The sequence below is a fragment of the Sciurus carolinensis genome, chromosome 1, assembly GCF_902686445.1.
Source record: "Sciurus carolinensis chromosome 1, mSciCar1.2, whole genome shotgun sequence".
NCBI lineage: Eukaryota > Metazoa > Chordata > Mammalia > Rodentia > Sciuridae > Sciurus > Sciurus carolinensis.
In genome coordinates, this window is record NC_062213.1 from 81,668,423 (window position 1) to 81,687,715 (window position 19,293).

General features: G+C 36.1%; 1 protein-coding gene across 3 annotated transcripts in view; it reads left to right on the top strand.

Annotated features, from left to right (window-relative positions):
- LOC124959450 (suppression of tumorigenicity 18 protein) overlaps positions 1-19,293 on the top strand; it is a 106,589-nt gene that overhangs the window by 34,214 nt on the left and 53,082 nt on the right. For 2 of the 3 annotated variants that reach the window (XM_047517909.1, XM_047517911.1), the window contains exons 5-6: positions 9,459-9,649; positions 17,235-18,026. In XM_047517909.1, coding sequence (XP_047373865.1) covers positions 9,459-9,649; positions 17,235-18,026 — 983 coding nt within the window. The remainder of the gene's footprint in view (positions 1-9,458; positions 9,650-17,234; positions 18,027-19,293) is intronic. The other variant, XM_047517912.1, reaches the window with a different exon arrangement.

Below are 19,293 nucleotides of genomic sequence, written 5' to 3' on the forward strand. Positions count from 1 at the left end.
TCTCAATAATTCCATTTCTTTTCCTTTACCAAATATAATCAGAATCTAACTACTGTCACCACCCCCGTGGCTACCACCATAGCCCAAGTCCACCCATCACCTCTCATCTGAATTATTGTAATACCCCCTAGTCCCTTCCCTTGTTTCTGCCCTGTGACCTACAGCCTGTTCTCAACACAGAGGCAGGGTCACCCTACTCACATGGAAATCAGTACATGTCACTCTGTCAAAATAATACAAAGTCTTCACATCTCACAGAGCCTCTAACATGAATCTGTAATTCTCAGTATCATCTGAATCTATTATTCCTCTAAAACCAATGTCCTGTTTTCCCCTACTGACCTTATTGTGCTTGAACCTCCGTGCTTTCCTCAACAAGGTTATGCACAGTATTGTCTCAAGACTTTGCACTGGGTGTTCCTTTTGCATAAAATTCTGTGCCCCAATCTTTCTGCAACATGTTTGCCCTTAGCTCCTTCATATCTTTATTAAAATTTTAATCTTCTTTCTTAATGGGACTTTCCTGATTGCCCATGTCGCTATGGGTTTGATCCTGGTTGGATTCATCCCCAAAGATCCGTGTAATTAAAGAACTTGATGATCAGGCTTGGTGCTAGTTGGAAGTGGGTAGCAAACCTTGAGACAAGTTGGGCCTCTGTATAAGGCCATTGTTATCTGGAAGTGTGCATCCCACGCCAGAAAGGAAGAGTTTGGCCATAGTGGCTCCAGCAACAAATACCCGTCTTGCCACAGGTTCAAAAACAATGGTCCGAACCAGTCATGGACTGACACTGTGAAACTGTTTGCCAAAAATACATTTCCTCTCTTTAAGTGAACTACCTGCATGTATTATGGTTCGCGAGTACCTGATGTAAATGTTGACCAATGCCACTATCTGAAATTCTGACACACCTTTTTATCATGCATTCCCGGTGGCCCTTTTTTTCTTTTTCTTTTTTTTTATTTTACAAAGTGCTTATCTTCAAATTTTCCATTTCCTTTTTTTTATAAAATCTCCATAACGACTTTTTTTTCAACCTTAGTCAATGCTTCACCTTTATTTGGCAATAAATACACATTTATTGAATGAATATCTTCTTAAGTATATAAACTGAAAGTATAGGAAAGACTGTCCATATACATGATTGTACTGAATAACTCTTGAGTTTTGTTCTACCAAGAGGTATGCATAAGCAGTAAAAATAAGTCAGGTTACAGCAATTAATAATCACTATCAAAGATAATAAATTTTATTTGTTTTTTTTAAAATCATGATATGGAATGTAAATGAATTCAGACTTTTTTTACTTAAAATAATTTACAAATTGGGTAATTATGCTAAATGTAACATGAATATAATTTGAGAACATATGCAAAATAAACCCTTATCTAAAAAAAAACCACTTCTCTTTAATCATGCTTTATCTTCACTTAGTGAATGAACCAAAATGCAGTCTGTAAAAAAATTTTAAAATTAAATTAAATTAAATTTAAAAATTAAAAAGAAAAAAAAAAAGAAAGAAAGATGTCTTCTATTCCTAGGTCAAAGAAAATGTTCCCCACCAGTATCTCAACATAATGGTGGGTTATCTTGTAAGAAAAAAAGTTCTTGTAATTCTAAATCAAGTAAATTTCATCAGTGAATTTCATTTCTGGCCTCTACAAATAAGACAGATCATGTGGTAACTTTTATGGTTGGCTGGGGTTCATTCACTGATTAAGTCATGTCTGTTTACTGAATCACTGAATACTATGATACAGCTAATTTGAAGAACAGTCTTAAATAATAAATAATAAGCCAGAATTTAGGTCCAGAGTGACTGGGTTTCAAATATAAACTCCCCCATTAATGGCTGTTTGAAAATTAATAAAACACCCCTCTAAGCTTCAGAGATAATGACCCCAACCTCAGAGTTAAGAATTCAATGAATTGACACACATAAATAATTCAGAATACTAGTTGGCATTTTGTAAATACAGACAGACGTTTTATCTGTTGGTTCTGCATTCAAGAATTCCAAACAATTTAGGATTAAAAATACTTAGAAAATAATTGCATCTGTACCAAACATGTACAGACTGTTTTCTTACTGTTATTCCCTAAACAATACAGTCCTGAAAAACTGTTTATATAACATTTTAATATGTTAAGTATATAAATAATCTAGAAATGATTTTTAAATATATTGAAGAATGTGAGTAGTTTATATGCAAATTATATGTCACTTTTTATAAGAGACTCAGAATATTGGTATTTGGGGAGGGGAGGGTTCCTTGAACCAATCTCCCACGCATTCCAAAAGACAACTGCGCTCCCTAACTCTTACCTGACTGATCATTAGCTCCACTGGATTACAAACCTACACGTGAGGTCTGGTCCTTTGACTTTATCTGTAAGTGCTTCTGGCAATCAAGTAAACTTGTACTTCACATTATACCATGCTTCAAATTGACCTGCTATTAGTTTTTAAGTAACTTTTGTTGAAATGTAACACACATGCAGACAATACACAAATATATGTGTATAGCTTTATGAATTTTTACGAGATAAGTACAATCATGCAATTACCAAAAACAAAGATATGGACTTATCAGCATCCCAGGGATTCTGTTCCGTGATAACCCCAGTCACACCCTCACTAAGGTAACCAGTCTCCTGGCTTTTTCCCACAGAGATTAATTGTGCTCATGTGCTGGTTAGACTTTATGTATCTATTCTACTGTCTTATTTCTTTCATTCAACCAAATGTTTACAAAATTTAATTGGTGTTATTCAATTGCCTTTTCCTCACACCTGAGAGTATTCAGGTGTTCTAATATTTCACCATGTTCTATCCATTTTACAATCAAAGGACTATGTGATAGTTCCCATTTTGGACAGCATGTTGCTGTGAACATTTTTGTGACATAATTTTTGCCGCATATAAAGACACATTTCTCAGGTGTACACTTAGGAGTGGAATTTCTGGGTCACTAGTTACATATACACTCAGCGAAGCAGTTTTCCAAAGCCACCATAACAGCTTACCTACACCAGCGGTTTGTGAGTATTCCAGGTGCACCCTGGGTGTTGTCAGCCTTTTTGTTTAGCCATCCTGGTGGGTATGAAAGGTACCTGAAATAGAACGCCTCTTCATTTGTGTATTGGCCAAATTCCTATTGTGAGGTGACTACTCAAATCCTTTACCTGTTTTTTTAAATTTTTCTTAATTGGGAAGAATTTTTTACACATTCTATAACATATCCCATCATTTTTTCTGTATGCATTGCAATGACCTTCTCCCATCCAATGACTTACTTTTTCACTCTTAATGGTATTTAATAAATGGTTTTGAAGAGTTTGCACATGTAGTGTACATCAAGGAAGAACAGAGCTTAATGAAACATTACCAACCTGAACATGCTTGTATAAACTGACCAAGAAACAAAAATATTGATAAAAGGCAACTCACCACACTGGTTGGTACCTTCTGATACAAAAGTTTTGTATAAACTAAAAAAAGTTCTGTCTAAAAACAAAAGTTTTTAATTTTAATATGACATGATTAATCAGTCTTTTCTTTCAAATTTGTGTTTTTCTTTGTAAACTTGACAAATTGTTGCCTATCTAAGGTCATGAAGATATGGCCTCACATTTTCTTCTAGAATCTTTATTGTTTAACAGTGTTAAGTCCATAATCCTTCTGGCATTTATTGTACAATCCTGATCCACAGGCGATATCTTCCTTGAGCTCTATAAATACTGGTTTTTCCTCAGTGAAGAATATTCAACTTTTTTCTCTATTAAAGGAGGTACTTTATAGTTTCTCTTTGGCTTCTCCATATTGCCAGCACCACTGCTCTTTATGTTTAGGGATCATTATTAAGTAAAATAGGTTACTTGAAAATAAGCACTGTGATACTGCTACAGTTGATCTTATACCCAAGATGGCTACTAATTGACAAATGGGCATGGGGAAGCTTATATATAGCATGGATATGCTGGACAAAGGGATTCACATCCTAGGCAAGACAGAGCAGGATGGTGCCATATTTCATTGTGTTACACAGAAAGGCATACAATTTTAAATTTATGAATTGTTTATTTCTAGAATCTTTTGTTTAATAGTTTGGGATTCTAGTTCACTATGGGTAATGAACTATAGGAAGAAAAAACCTAATGAAGGAGGATAACTGTATATAATGTGAGGTACAAGTCAAAACATTATTTTGAGATTGACCTAGCACCATTCACTGAAGAAACAACCCTTTTCTCAGTGACACCTTTGTCATAAATTAACCCTACATGTGTAGGTCAATTTCTAGACCCAAAAGATGGAACATTTATTCTGTCCCATCCATCTATTTGTTTGTGCTTACCCTAATAACACCCTATCTTGAATATTATAATTTTATGATAAACTTTTACTTCTAAGACTGGCAGTCTTCCAACTTTTTCTTCTTCAAGATTGTCTTTACTGTTCTTGCTTCCATAAATTTCCACAGAAATTGTGGAATCAACTTGTTAATTTCTTTTTTTTAAAAAATATTGTTAGGTTTTTGATAGGGATTGTATTGAATCTAACATAAATTTGGAGAGAACTGAAATCATGCTATCCTGAGTAATTTATTCTATGAATATTTTACATCTTCATTTATTTAGGTCTTCTTTAATTTTCTCAATATTTTCTTTGCTTCATACTACAGTGTTTTATACTTCTCTTATAAGGTTTATTCCAAAGATTTAATATTTCTATGCTATTGTAATGATTTTTATTTTTTATTTTCTATGGTTTAGGGAAGTACAGTTAATTTTTGAATAGTAACATCACTAGATTTACTTCCTTACTGTAAGATTTTATCTGTAGATTCTTTTGAATTTCCCTCAAACACAATCATGTTTCTGCAAATAGTATTTGTTTCCTCTTCAGTCATTATACCTTTTTTTCTGTGAGTCTTCTTATTCCTAACTCAAATTCATACTTCTTGGTCCCTTTTGATGAGTCTGTGATATTCTGCTTAATTTGAATAATTCAGTAGAAATTCCTGCTATGAATTTTCCATGAAAAGTTGGAACATATAAATGGTTTCCTTAGGCTCGGGGTTTCATAATCTCCATTTCTTTTTCTGTATAATTCTTTTTTGAGGAGTTTGGATTATATCCATTTGTGGACCTATTCTTTTAAATTGGTTTCTTATCTTGTGATAACTTGCATTGATAATTTATTACTAGAAAAGCCTGAAGACTGTGCTTATTGGACAGAATTTGGGAATATGCAGTTCTCTTATTTGTTGTTTTCTTCCTGAAATCTGAAAGTTCAATAAATTTGTCCTAAACATGATTCCAGAACTGAATCTGGTTCTGTAAATACAGACCCGTTAAAGATATTTTAATAATATCAAAACCTAAATATGATGTTGAAAGTATTTGGCACACTGATAAAGTTCCCTGTTGGGGGGTGGGCAGTGTCTGGATGTTTAAAGCAACAGTTTGATTGAATAGAACAATAAATGCAGAGCTGAATGTATTTTTTTTCTCTTTCTTTCTCATCTACTAGAAAAATATAGATAATAGAGCTCATTTATTTCCTTAACATTTCAGAGCTCCGCAGATGGGAAAACACAACCCAGTGGAAATGATTTCTGGCAACCTTGAGAAGATATGTTAGCATTTTGTGGCATTTCTCTCAGTGACATGTAAAGCATGGCTTTCCCTCATTGCAGTGTCACAGTGAAGTGTCACAATAAAGCCAAAATAGTGTGCCCTCAGGGAAAACTCAGAAAAGGGACCATTTTCCATGCACACACAAAGGGTAATATTTATTATGAAGCCTTTCATTTTAGCTGCAAATGCTGCCTGGGCTGTGACTACTTTGCAATGGAGAAATGTACAGAATGTGAGATTTAATGCATATGCTATGTGTAAATCTAATGTAATTTATGTAAATATAAATAATATGTAGGAAGATATAATGCACTTAGGGACATACATGCATGCATACTCTGCAATGTGCCAGGATGTGAGTTGGTGAAGCTGCTGCAGAGCAACAGCATGAGGCAGTGTTGATGGAGTCCAGGGAGCACTGAACTGGGAGTCAGATGGCTCCATCTTTACCTCTTTTTTGTCACTGTCAGGACAGATATTACCTCCTTTATCCTCAAACATGTGATATAGAAATTATCACCTACATTCCCTAGATGAGAAATTTGATGTTCCATTAGATTTGACCCTTTGTTGCAGATTACACAGCTAGGGTTACTGAAGATATTTCATGTACCCATAGTATCAAATGCAATGATTTATTTTAAGCCAAACTTGTACTTTTAATAAAACCTTACACTTGCACAGTACACTTCATCCTACACTTGCACAGTTATTATTATGACATAAATATTGAGCTCAGTTTTTATTATCATTAAAAGTCATCTTGCTAGGCACAAGGTGTACATGATTGACTAAGGCAGGAGGATAGCAAATTTGAGGCCAACCTCAGCAACTTATTGAAACCCTGTCGCAAAATGAAAAGTAAAAATGACCAGGGGTGTAGCTCAGTGGTAAAGTACCCCTGGGTTCAATTCCCAGTACTCCTCCCAAAAAATCATTTCATCAGGGTCAGCTACTATTTCTGTCCATTTAAGGAATTGTTGTTTAGGGTTTTTTTCATTTTATTGATGCACTACAATTATACATAATAGTAGGATTTGTTGTTACATATTTGTACATGCACATAATATTACCGTAAGGGGATTCTCTTCTTTTTTTTTTTTTTTGTACTGGGAATTGAGCTTGAGCCCAGGACATTTTACCCCTGAGCTACATCCCCAGTCCTCTTTTATGTTGAGACAGGAACTAGCTAAGTTGTTGACGGTCTTGCTAACATACTGAGACTGGCCTTAAACTTGGCAGTCCTCCTCCCTCCAACTCCCAAGTTGCAGGTATTACAGGTATGCACTACTGCACCCAGCTAAGGGGATTCTTAATTAGGGTTTGCAATGTTTTCCATTGCTGCAACCCAGTAAAATCTTCAGATTGTGTAATTGTCCTGTATATTCACACCCAAATAATTGGGCAAGGCCTTGGGGTGAGCACCTTCCTTCTAATTAGAGAGGTCACTGTTTTATCCACGTTCCAAGTGAACGAATTCTCAAATGCATACAGAATTTATCCAAATCTGTTGTCCTGATCTGGCAGCATGCAAGAGGCAACATCAGTTTTGGGAACCAATAGACTTGAGTTCAAATATCAGCTCCATCAATTACTAAATTATTTGATTATGGGTAATACGTATCCTTAAAAGAAAAATAATATTCTCAACTTGTGAACATTATTATCTTGTAAGGATCAGGTAGTCCAGTCATCAAAGAAAGAACTGATATTTTTTTCTGACTGACCAGTCCTTGTTAAACATGCCCACTATGCCTACCTCAAGAATGAATGTTTCCTGATGTCAACAAATCTCCTCCTCCTCCCCCAACTCCTCTCCTTTTTCCCACTCCTCTCCCTTCTCCTCCTCCTTCTCATCTTCCTCCTTCTTCATTGTCTTAAATTTTATTGTGGTAAGAAGATTTAATATTATATCTTCCCTCTTAACACATTTTTAAGTGTGTAATACACATTATTGTTACCCTCCATGTAATGTTATACAGCAGGTCTCTAGAGTTTATTCATCTTGTTTAACTGAAATTTTATGCCTATTGATTCTCCTCATTTCCCCCTCCCCTCAGCCTCTAGCAACCACTATTTTATTCTTTGGAGCCTATGATTTGACTATTTTGTATTCCTCATACAAGTGGAATCATAGATGTTTTTCCTCCGTTTTTGGTTTATTTCACTTAATAAAATAATTTTAATATAACAATAAATTTTCACATACCTTACCTCATCCTTGCCCCTTCTTCTTAAAAAGTGAGTCTCCTTTGACCAGGAAGGCAGGTGTGGGGTAGTTCTGTTTGTCTGGTCCCACTCTCCTTACACCATAACTGTGTAATAGAGACCCGTGTTTTCTTCATGGATCAGCAGACTCAGTCCATGTCCATCTCCACTTTCTGCCAAGTAGTCTTACGAAGGCATTTTTGGCTCTCAGTTATCTGGTTATATTCTCTTTTTCTCCGTCTTCTGGAAAACTTAAATTTGGTACTTCTGGACATTTTAAATTTGGGTTTGAGATATTTTGTGAAACCACATTAGTTTATTTAGGGAACTCGCTCATCTCATCCTGTCAGCATAATTTTTAATTCTCTAATTTTTCACCTTTTTTTGAAAGATTTCTGAGTCTTGAATTATCTCTTCTTCCAGAATCATTGTTTTTTCCTTTTTCCTAAAAGGAATAACATTTCCCTTCCCTTAGATGTTTTTGCATCTGCTCTTCTATACTCTAGAATGCACATACAACCATAACCAAATTGTTTTCATGAATAGGCCATCATCTTTGCACTGATGTTTGTGCACAGTTTAAGGTCTTTGACTATTTAGTAATGTTACTTAGAATTCAATCATCTTTTAGAGATGGAGTTAGTAATATTTTCTCTGGATTTTTTCATTTGAAGCTCCTGCAATTTTCTTTGGAAAGCATTTAATAAATATCTCTCATAGATTTACTGTTGGCTAAATCCTCTGGTCTTCATAGATCTTGCCAAGAAAATGTTTGTCTTAACTTCATACATAGAGTGATCTGCATTAATTCTGAATGAGCTAGCTATATGTAGGAAATCTGTATTGAAAGGGCCACCCTCAGGAGCATTTCCAAATAAAACCATGTGAGAACAGAAACAAGGATAAACTGTTGTCCATTTTTGTGAAATTCAGTCTTATTTCTCCTCTTTTTATTTGTTCATTCTGTGTGCCAAATGGGTGAGAATCAAAAGGCAGAATGCTTATGTGTGTTGGTGTGTGTGCGTGTGTGTGCATGCGTGCATGTGAGAGAGAGAGAGAGAGGTGAGGAAGGAGGCTGGGAATGGGTTGATTGAATGGGTTCATAGCTTGTCCCCTCACTCACTGGCCCCTTCATTCAAGTCCTAGCCCAAGACCTGTGGCATCTCCTATTCAGGGCACAACTGTGGCAGAGATAAGCAGTTTCTGCGGCAAATAACAATTTGAAAAATCTTGTGATTTATCCATACTGGATGCATGTTTTTATCTGGTAGTATATTTTTCACATTAGCTGTTTCTTAGGATTAGCAAACCAGTGCAAATCTTGTTTCATCCCTCTCTGGGTATTTAGTGTAGCGCCAAGCAAAGCACAGATTAACATATGCTTACTTAGGATTAAGGATGATTTTTTTCAAAAAATGTCTTCTGATAGACAGTAAAATAGAATACACACAGTTCAATGGATTCCACAGACGGGCTGTTTATGTTAGTGCCAACAGCTAACCCTAAACCTCCAATCCCAAGTTTCCAAAGGCTTTGGGTAAAGCCAAATTCCACATACCAGCAAATGCTATTTTATCATGTTCTTAATTTGCCCCACTCACTACAGTGTTGCATACGATTGTTCCATGGCGAAGAAGAGGAGAGCTGATGAGCAGGCTTTGGGTGTCCCAGTCAACAAAAGGAAATCCCTGCTAATGAAGCCCCGACACTACAGCCCAAACTTGGACTGCAAAGGGGACCCAGACGACAGGACTGAGGATGATGGTCTCTCTGAAACAAACGATCGTGCTGCTACAGGTAGCAAGGGACAGTGGCCCTGATTTTATCTATTCCTTGGCATCAAAGATTCAGTCTTAATTTATGTAGAACTTATGGTTGATGTGGTTATAAAAGTATATTTGGCATTTGGAAGAAAAACCAAACATTGATTTCATTCAGTATTCACTTCTTGAGGATCCATTTTTTTTAATTAGTACCTATAGGGTTTGTAGACAAACAGCCTAGTCCTTGCCCTGAGTTCCTTCAAAAGCACTGGACTGGGCTCTGACTTCTTTTGAAGAAAATAAAAGCCTTAAATGTGAAGTGTATTTTTTGTATGTAATATAATGAGTGTCTAATTACTGAAAGACTCCTTCAAATTACAGGACTTATTTAAGTCTTAAAATACCTTTTTAATGATCAAGTTATCTATAATGTTCATTGCTGATTATCATTAATGATTATTGTATATGTATGTATATACATGTATAGATAGCTAAACATTTATTTTTACTTGTTTATCAACATATGTAGTCATGTAGAGTATTATTTAGCCCCCAAATATAATTGGTAATTGGTAATAACAACATAGACCAAGGCAGATGACTTGTGACCTTAATATTTTCCATATTTTTGAATAAATATTTATAGCAATGAACTGTAAAATTGACCTAAAGTTATCGTAGAGGCTCCTTCAATAGGAAAATCATATAGAAAGTGTATCACCATAACCATTATTTCTAAAATAAATCATTTAAATTTACCTTTAGATGCACATTATAATTCATGAATTTGATTTTTCACTCTGTCTTCAAACACCCTTTGCATGCTAAGTGAAACTTGGTTATTTCAAAGCTTTAGAATTTGTTCCTCCCCAGTTCATAGTTATTCTCACTGGTCTCCTGTGGTCACATGCCTGTAGGAGTTGGAAAATCACTGATGACTTTTTGCATGAGACTGAAATTGGGGACATGCAAAAGTCTCAAAAAATTATGAAAAAGCAAATTCAGAGCTAATATTTAACTTAGTAAAAGATGAAATGAGGTGTATGTACATATGTTTTAATAATTCTGAATATGACATTTTAAGGAATCAAAATGTACTAAATAATTCTATTTGAAAAGAAATTATTATATAAACAAAAGGCATCAATTTTCTTAGATCATAACTATTTATTATAAATATTAAGTATTATTTATTATAAATATAACTATTAAAATATATATAACTATTTATAAATAGAATTATAGGAATAACCATAGGTATTAATTTAAGCTATATATTAATTTAAAGTATATTGACTGGGCACAAATCACAGATCAGATTTATCCTATCTTGACTATCTTAGCTTAGAAGCAGATGAAGATGCTGTGTTTAAAAGAAAGTTGTATCCTAGTTAAGTAAATTTTCTAGCTTTTCTGTATTTGGTATATGGTATATATGTATGTATGTATGTATGTATTTACTTCATACTGAGGACTGAATCCAGAAGCACTCTAACACTGAGCTACATCCCCAGCCCTTTTTATTTTTTAAGACAGGATCTTACTAATTTGCTGAGGCTGGCCTCAAACTTGTGATCCTCCTGCCTTAACCTTCCAAGTTGCTGGAATTGCAGGTGTGCACCACTGCACCTGGCCTAGCATATAGTTTAAAGTCTCAGGGCTCATCTATAAATTATAATTATTCTCATCATTTTCTTATTTCCTTGAGCTCGTCGGTTTTACTTATTGATTCATGAAAATTACAGGTTGGATCTAGTCTTAGGGAAAGTCATTGAATCATTGCAAATAGAGTCGAGGTTCAACTCACCTAGCTAGCATTAATTAGCCAAATATTTTAGAAAATGAGTCTGATTTTGCATCAACATATTCTTATAAATCAATGAGGCCAAAAACTGTGTCTAGTTGGCTGTCTTCTTACCTTCTACTATAGTTGTTGATCATCGTAGATGCTTAATATTAGCCACGTGAATACATTGCTCAAATGTATTTAGTTAAGCATTCAGTTACATGCACTGAATAACATCTATTTGCAGGCTTACAAATGCTAAGTATTTTTATATTTAGTGTTAGAACTACTACTAATGATAATGAATATACTAATATTGCAGCATTAGTGACCATTATTTTTTAGTTTTTCATATATTCAGGCACACACATTATATCATTTAGTCCATATTACAATGCCACAAGTATGTATAATTATGGTCATGTTTTACAGATGATCATTGGGAATCAAAGAGAGTCAGTGCTGAAGGTAACACAGCTTATAGGTGATGGAAATAAAATAATTAGGAGACAATTGTAAAGACAAGCAAAATAATTATTTTCCAGTTAATCATACTCTGTAATGCAATTATCCCCTTCCTCTGACTACCTTCAGAATGCAGACTGGACAGAATTTGGACAATATCAAATCATTAAGTCTCAGTTTCTACAAATGGCAGATCATAGTTGTTTCTATCCCTGGAAAACAGAGCAAAGATTCTAACCTGCTTCGGCCCTCTGCACAAATTGCCCCTACCCCCCAGAAGGAATGAGAGCTGAGCTAATACCCAACCCAAAAGAAGTGCTTTCCATCTAGCCTCTCATTTACTCTGGGTACACCAATGTCTTTACCTGGCCAGATGTGTGCCAAATTGTATCTTCAGCTGGGACATTCAGATAATGAGAGTATACAGTGCTCATGAAAGCTAAGGTCATTTATAAACCCTCTCTTCCATTTTATGGCACAAACTGCATTCCATATTCTCAACTGACTGTCTCAAAGAGATGCAGGTGGGCATTTAGAGGGATAGAAGAGAATGTGGACAAAACCACACAAATACACCTTCTTCACTGGGAATTCAAGCTTGCAAAGCACTATCAGGAAGTAGGACAAGCACAGACTTTCCTAGTACAGACAAGGAAAATGAGAATCATCTCGAAGTGGAATTAACTAAGAAAGGGCATAGAGTTCCCAGCAATGTGATCACATGCTCATGATTCGAGGAAATCTATCCCAAACATAGAAGTTCTAGGGTTGGAATGATATTTTTAACAGATCATCTCCCAATGAATAGCAAATAAGGAAAAAACCACTGCAGTTTCAGAATTTTGAATGGTGAATTCATTTTTCTGGGGCTTTTTATTCCTGGCAAAATTTGCAACTTCAAGAGGCCTGGAAAATTAAGTTTCCTATAAAAGTAAACTTGATAGTTAAAGAAACAGAACTGAAATACAGTGATAAGATCCAGTTACACAGAAAGAGTCTATTCAAAACATGTTATTTTCAGAAGATTTTTTTAAGTTGTTTTCAAAGCAGACTAGCCAACATAAGAATTCCTTAGTGTATTGCTATAGGATTACCAAAGTTGAGACCTTGGTTTAATGTAAACAAACATATATGAACTTTTATGTACAAGGAAAAAGTATTTTTGAAACTGTATACAAGGAATGCATCCCAGTCCCACCTTCTTCCACCTCTTCCTGTGTGCATCCTTTGAGATGTGCACAGGACAGAGAAAGGCATGCACTGTTCACAGTCCACTCTTTGACCCAACTACTTGATTGTGTTCTCAAGGAGTTGACCCTAGGAATTTTTCCACCTATCATCTTTATGGTACTAGCAAAGTCAAGATTGGTTTGCTTGTTAGTTTTTATGCTGTTGTGTTGTTTGTTTTGTGTGTTTTTTAAGGATAAGGATTATCTTTTTCCATATTGCATGTTAACAATGGTATTTCTAGTTCCTTTATTCAAATTCACTCTTTTTAAACATTTTTCCACATTTTTATTGGTACATTATAGTTGTACATAATGATGGGATATTGTTACATATTCATATATGCACATGATATAACAATATAATTTGGCTAAATTCACTTTTGAAAATATCCAAACTTAGGAAAATAATAGGCTATTAGTATTCTTAGCAGTTTTTCCTGGGAGTAGCTGTGTTTCATAAACACCAATCATGGCACTGGTATTCTTAGGCTATAGGTTGTAGAGTACCATGTCATAGAAGCAAGGACATAAAGTTTAAGTCAGGTAGCCCTGAGTCTGGGGCTTAACCCTCTGCTGGGTAGCCATGTGGTTTTGAGCAAGCCTTCAGCTCCCCAGATCTGTGGTTTTCATTCTATAAAATGGACTAGAAAAGACCTTTCTTATAGTTATTGTGAATATTATTTGAAATAATAAAGGGGATACCTTGCCAGGGACATATCAAGTTTATTGTCTTAAGAAGGATCGTTGAGTCATACAGTCATTGAGTCATTGGACCACCCTTATATTGAAGATGAAAAGCCAGCACTCAGGAGGCCAAGGATCTGACCAGCATCATACAGGCAAGAAGCACTGGGCCAGCAGCTCAACCCCAGTCTCTGTACTTCACGCCCCATGGATTTGTGCATCATGCACTAGCTAAGCTTTCAAAGGCAATTGCTGAACAGTTCCACAGTCCTTGTAGGTGGTGAATCCACTAAACCTTCTTATCCTGTGGACTCTGCTTTCCTTAGGCACTAGTTTTACTGGTTACTCTAAATGAAGAACAGTCCTACCTCATTCGTGTTAAGGATCCCATATGCCCTCTGTCATTGCTACTATCTTTGAAAAATAATATCCAGGAAGGGGAAGAAGATCCATCATTTACAGAATGCCTGGTCTGAGCTACCTGTCCATGGTCACAGAGATGAACACCAGCATCAGCACTTGAGCCTAGGCCCATGGCTCTACAGGCATGGCTGCTTTAGTTATTCTAGTGGCAAAAGCACAAAACACATCACCATCCCACCCAGAAAAATAAAAACTAGCATTTCAAAAAAAAAAGGCAAGCACCCATCACAAAGCTGGGAGAAACCTGAGTCTGCTGGCAGATCTGTCAGATTCAAAAGCAAACTCAGTTTTGTTCTTATGACCACAGTGAAAAGTCAGGGAGGGTTTGGGAACGTGGAAAGTTGGTTTGCAGTTTGAAGAACATCCCCAGAAACCAGTGCATAAGATGCACGTAGGCACCTCTGTCGGCCGGCTCCTCTTTTTCTGAAGAATAATTAATAAATATTTTCTTTTAGCATATAACAAACAGTTGAACCAAACAATTATGTAAACTGGAAATGACCCAAAATGCTAGCAGTTGGCAGCCGCACAGTGAAGTGCATTGTCGTGCACATGTGCATGTTTGTCACACCCGCCTCTCTGGTGATCTGCACTTAATAGGAATATTTTAAACTATGTAGCTAAGCAACAGAGGTAATTGTTGCTTTCTAGAGCTTTTGTTAGCACTCTAACACAGCCCAAATATGCATAATTAGGTATAATGTCTATAAATCATTATTGTACACATGTGGGTAGTTAAGTGGAGTGAGAGAATAGTTCAATGAATTGAGCATATTCACTGAAAATGCTTTTTATTTGTTTTCTGTAGTTCATAATACTTTAAAATTATCATAACCCTTTACACTTTCTCTTAATAGCCAACCGTGATATTGAGAAAAACTTCATTTGCATTTTAGACTATGTTTAATATATTATTTAAACCTGGAGTTCCTCTGATATGAATTCAGGAGAGGATAGGCCCATCCTATCAAATATTGTGTGCCTGTTTATCCAGCCTCTTTTCTAGGAACTAAAATGTTAAATTTTTCAGTTTACATTGAATAGATCCCAACAAAAGACTGCACCCTATAATCAGCATTATTTACAGGGGCCAGTGTTGTGACTGAATTCTTCCCTTCATCCAAAAATGCTTTTAGTTACTATGGCAATATTTACTTGATCCTGGCAGTCCAGTGTTGATTTAGGAAGATAATTACCAGAAAGGAAGATGATGGAGATGTATTTTTGAGTGTCCTTGTCAGAGACAATGTTTATAAAAAATTAAATGAGACAAAAAAGGCACATTGTCTTCCATGCAGACACCCTCTTCCACAGCCTTCGCACCAATAGCTGTGCTTTTCTTCCTCCAAAGATGTTTATTAACACAGAATACACTTCACTTGGTGTCTTTAACAGTCTTTAAAGGGGCTTATTATTTTGCATTTCCCATCCCCCTATCCTGCCTTTCAGAAACAGAAACAGTTCATCTTTTTCCTCTTTGTGTGTGTGTGTGTGTGTGTGTGCGTGTGTATGTGTGTTTTGTTTTGTTTGTCTAAGTAGATGTCAGAGAACCATCCCTGAGGTGTTTGGTGCATTTCATACCCTATTGTGTGCTGGGCACTACTCCATGTGCTTTGGGTTGGGATTGGCGTCTCTAGACTCAGTTGGTGTATATGCCCTGGGGTAGGATCCGATAGGCTCAGCACACATATCTCTAAACTTTCACCCTCAATGAGTGAAGGGGTGACACAGCTATCCTAGGAGATAGCCATTTCTCTGACTGTGTTGGGTTGACTGACTCTTGGGGCCTGCTCTGGGTCACAGGATACCTTGACTTTCAGAACCCAAGATGGCTCTGTATTGGGTACAACTAGCTTGCATCCAATATCCTCCAGTCAACCCCTCCTCTCATCTTATTTTCTTTTTACGCATATTCATGCAAATATCAAACCAGGAATTGTGTTACTATTTAAGCTACTATCTGGTCATCCTTATTATCCTGTTTGTATTTTCCTCAATATGGAATTTTAGTGTGACAATTGCAAAAGTAAACAGGAAAACTGAAAGCTTCAGAGTTCCTTCAATTTTCATCTCTATGTAGATGTATTGTGTATCTTAATTAATATTCCATAAAATCTGAAAATACATCTGAGAAAAATATAAAACTTAAACCAAGTAAGCTTTGAAAATGTATTACCATGCTAACAGAGCAATGTGATGAATATTTTCTTTACAATGTGTAGTATTACATGTATTCAATTCTTCTGGTTGGCTAAGATGTGGTCATTTCACATCTGTTTTAGTCACCTTTTTCACTGCTGTGACTAAATGATCTGACCAGCACAATTATAGAGGAGGAAAAGTTTATTTGAGGGCTCACAGTTTCAGAGGTCTTAGTCTGTAGTAGGTGGGCTCCATTCCTCAGGACTCAAGGTGAGGCAGAACATCATGGTGCAAGAGTATGGCAGAGGGAAGCAGCTCACATCATCAGGAAGCAGAGAAGAGTCTCCATTCAACAGATACCCAAAGTCACACCCTAATTCCCACTGCCTCCAGCCATACCCTACTACTTCATTTACCACTTAGTTAATCCATATGTTAATCAGGAGATTAAATCACTGGTTGGATTAAGACTCTCACAACCCAATCATTTCACCTCTGAACTTTTTTGCACTGTCTCACACGTGAGCTTTTGGGGGACACCTCCCATCCAAACCATAACAACATCCATAACTCTACTGTTGTTAAGTATCATCGTCTTGTCTTGGCCAATACCCCAGAAGCATATAGCTCTTAATATGCTGAAAATTATAATAGTGAATTTAAAGACAATTTTAGAATATAAGTTCTAAGTTTTATATTAAGATCATATTTATATCTTCCTCTAATGTTTGTAAAATTAATAATGACCACATGTTACACATATTAAGTATGTGTACATATGTGCATGTGCATGAACATACATATGCATGGGGCTATATATTTGTATGTATATGTGTGTATGTAATATTTTTTATTCTCGATTTCCAAATATTGGTGTTCTTTTTCCATAGAAGAAATTATGATAAAACCTGCGGATGAGAATCTTCATTCAACTGCACAAGAAAACTCCCCTCGGAAAGAAGACCGATACACTTGTTATCAAGAGCTGGTAGTCAAATCTTTAATGCACTTGGGGAAATTTGAAAAAAATATGTCTGTTCAGACCATAAGTGAAAACCTCAATGACAGTGGCATCCAGTCTTTAAAAGCAGAGAGTGATGAAACAGACGAGTGCTTTATGATTCATTCTGATGATGGAAGAGACAAAGTGGATGATTCCCAGCCCCCGTTCTGCTCTTCCGATGACAGCGAAAGTAACTCTGAAAGTGCAGAGAATGGGTGGGACAGTGGCTCTAACTTGTCAGAAGACACCAAACCTCATAGAGGCCCAAAGTACACATTAGCAGATAAGAAAAAAGATCTACTGGAAGTTCCTGAAATAAAAACAGAAGGTGACAAATTTATACCTTGTGAGAACAGGTGTGATTCTGACACAGATCGGAGAGAACCACAGAATGCTCATGTGGAGCCTTTGGATGGCAAAGCCCAGCCTTCCTTCCCTGAGACTGAGGAAGAAGACAGGGAGAGCCTGGCCACGATGACAGAAGAATCCAGCGATCTGGAGAAAGCCAAGGGGAACTTGAGTTTGCTGGAGCAAGCCATTGCTCTGCAGGCTGAGCGAGGCTGCGTTTTCCACAGTACCTACAAAGAGCTGGACAGGTTTCTTCTGGAGCACCTGACAGGGGAAAGGCGGCAAACCAAAGTTATTGACATGGGTGGAAGACAAATCTTTAACAACAAACGTAAGAAAACATTTTTTCATTCATTTTAGAATAAAATTACCTTAGGGTTAAAAGATTAAATTTTATTATTTCTTCCAGATAACTTTTTGACCACTTAATGCTATTTAATAGTTAATTCATGTGGAGCACAGTGGCACACACTGTAATCCTAGCAATTCAGGAGGCTGAGGCAGGAGATTGCAAGTTCAAAGCCACCCTCCCCAAAAGCAAGGTGCTAAGCAACTCAGTGAGACCCTGTCTCTAAACAAAATACAAAATAGGTCTGGGGATGTTGCTTAGTTGTGAAGTACCCCTGAGTTCAATCTCGGGTACCAAAAAAATAAATAAATAAAGTCAATTCATAACTGGGAAATAAATAATTTCTTATTTTTACCCCCTGCTGTAGATTTTATTGAATCAAACTTTGTTAGTTTTGCAGTAACTTCACACAGAAAAAATATTCATTGCATGTATTTTTTTAAATGTAATTGCTTTTTAAAAACTGATTATATGTTTGAAAACTATTGTTAGAAGTACAGTAGTACTTGTTGCATTTCAAGTCACTTTAATTATCAAATCAATTCCACAAATTTAATTTTTTTTCCCACCCTCCTTCAAAATCATCTGGCTGCTTTTGAGCTTCAAAATGATATCAAAGCATCCAGGCAGGATGTTTTGATTCTTGTTGGAATAAAACTGGGTGTGAATGGGTTTATATAGTCTTACCTGCTCTCTAATGCAGGGCCACAAATAATCTGGGTCAAACTTGAATTTACAGAGAATATACTTTGAGGAAACTTTAAAATTGCTCCTCAGTCTTTAAGAAAATTGTGTCCTCTTCCATGGAGTATTCCGCCCATTTTCTCAACATGGTCTTGCACCAGATAGGCCCAGTGTATTCCAACAGTTATGTGGAATTTCCCAGTAGTCCCTCAATGCCTAGAAGTCCCATTTAAGATGGTTATTTCCAGGAGCCAGATTCAGAACTCCATGGTTTGCATTTTTTTTTCAACAGTTCTTACATGATTCTTGGGCTCAGAATTAGGGGAAGAATATCTTAAAGAAAATCAAGATCATAGATCTAAAGGGCTTATATGAATACTATGTTGGTATAGTTTAGAAGTTCTGATTGTGGGGATTTATCCAGAAATGAAATATATAATTTATTACTTAATTCCATTTGAGTACTCACCTGCAATCTTGACAAATAATGTCTTTCATCTCAGAGTTGAGAAAACAGAAAAGACTAAAATAATGTCATGTAGTAAGGAGCATGATCATAATGCTA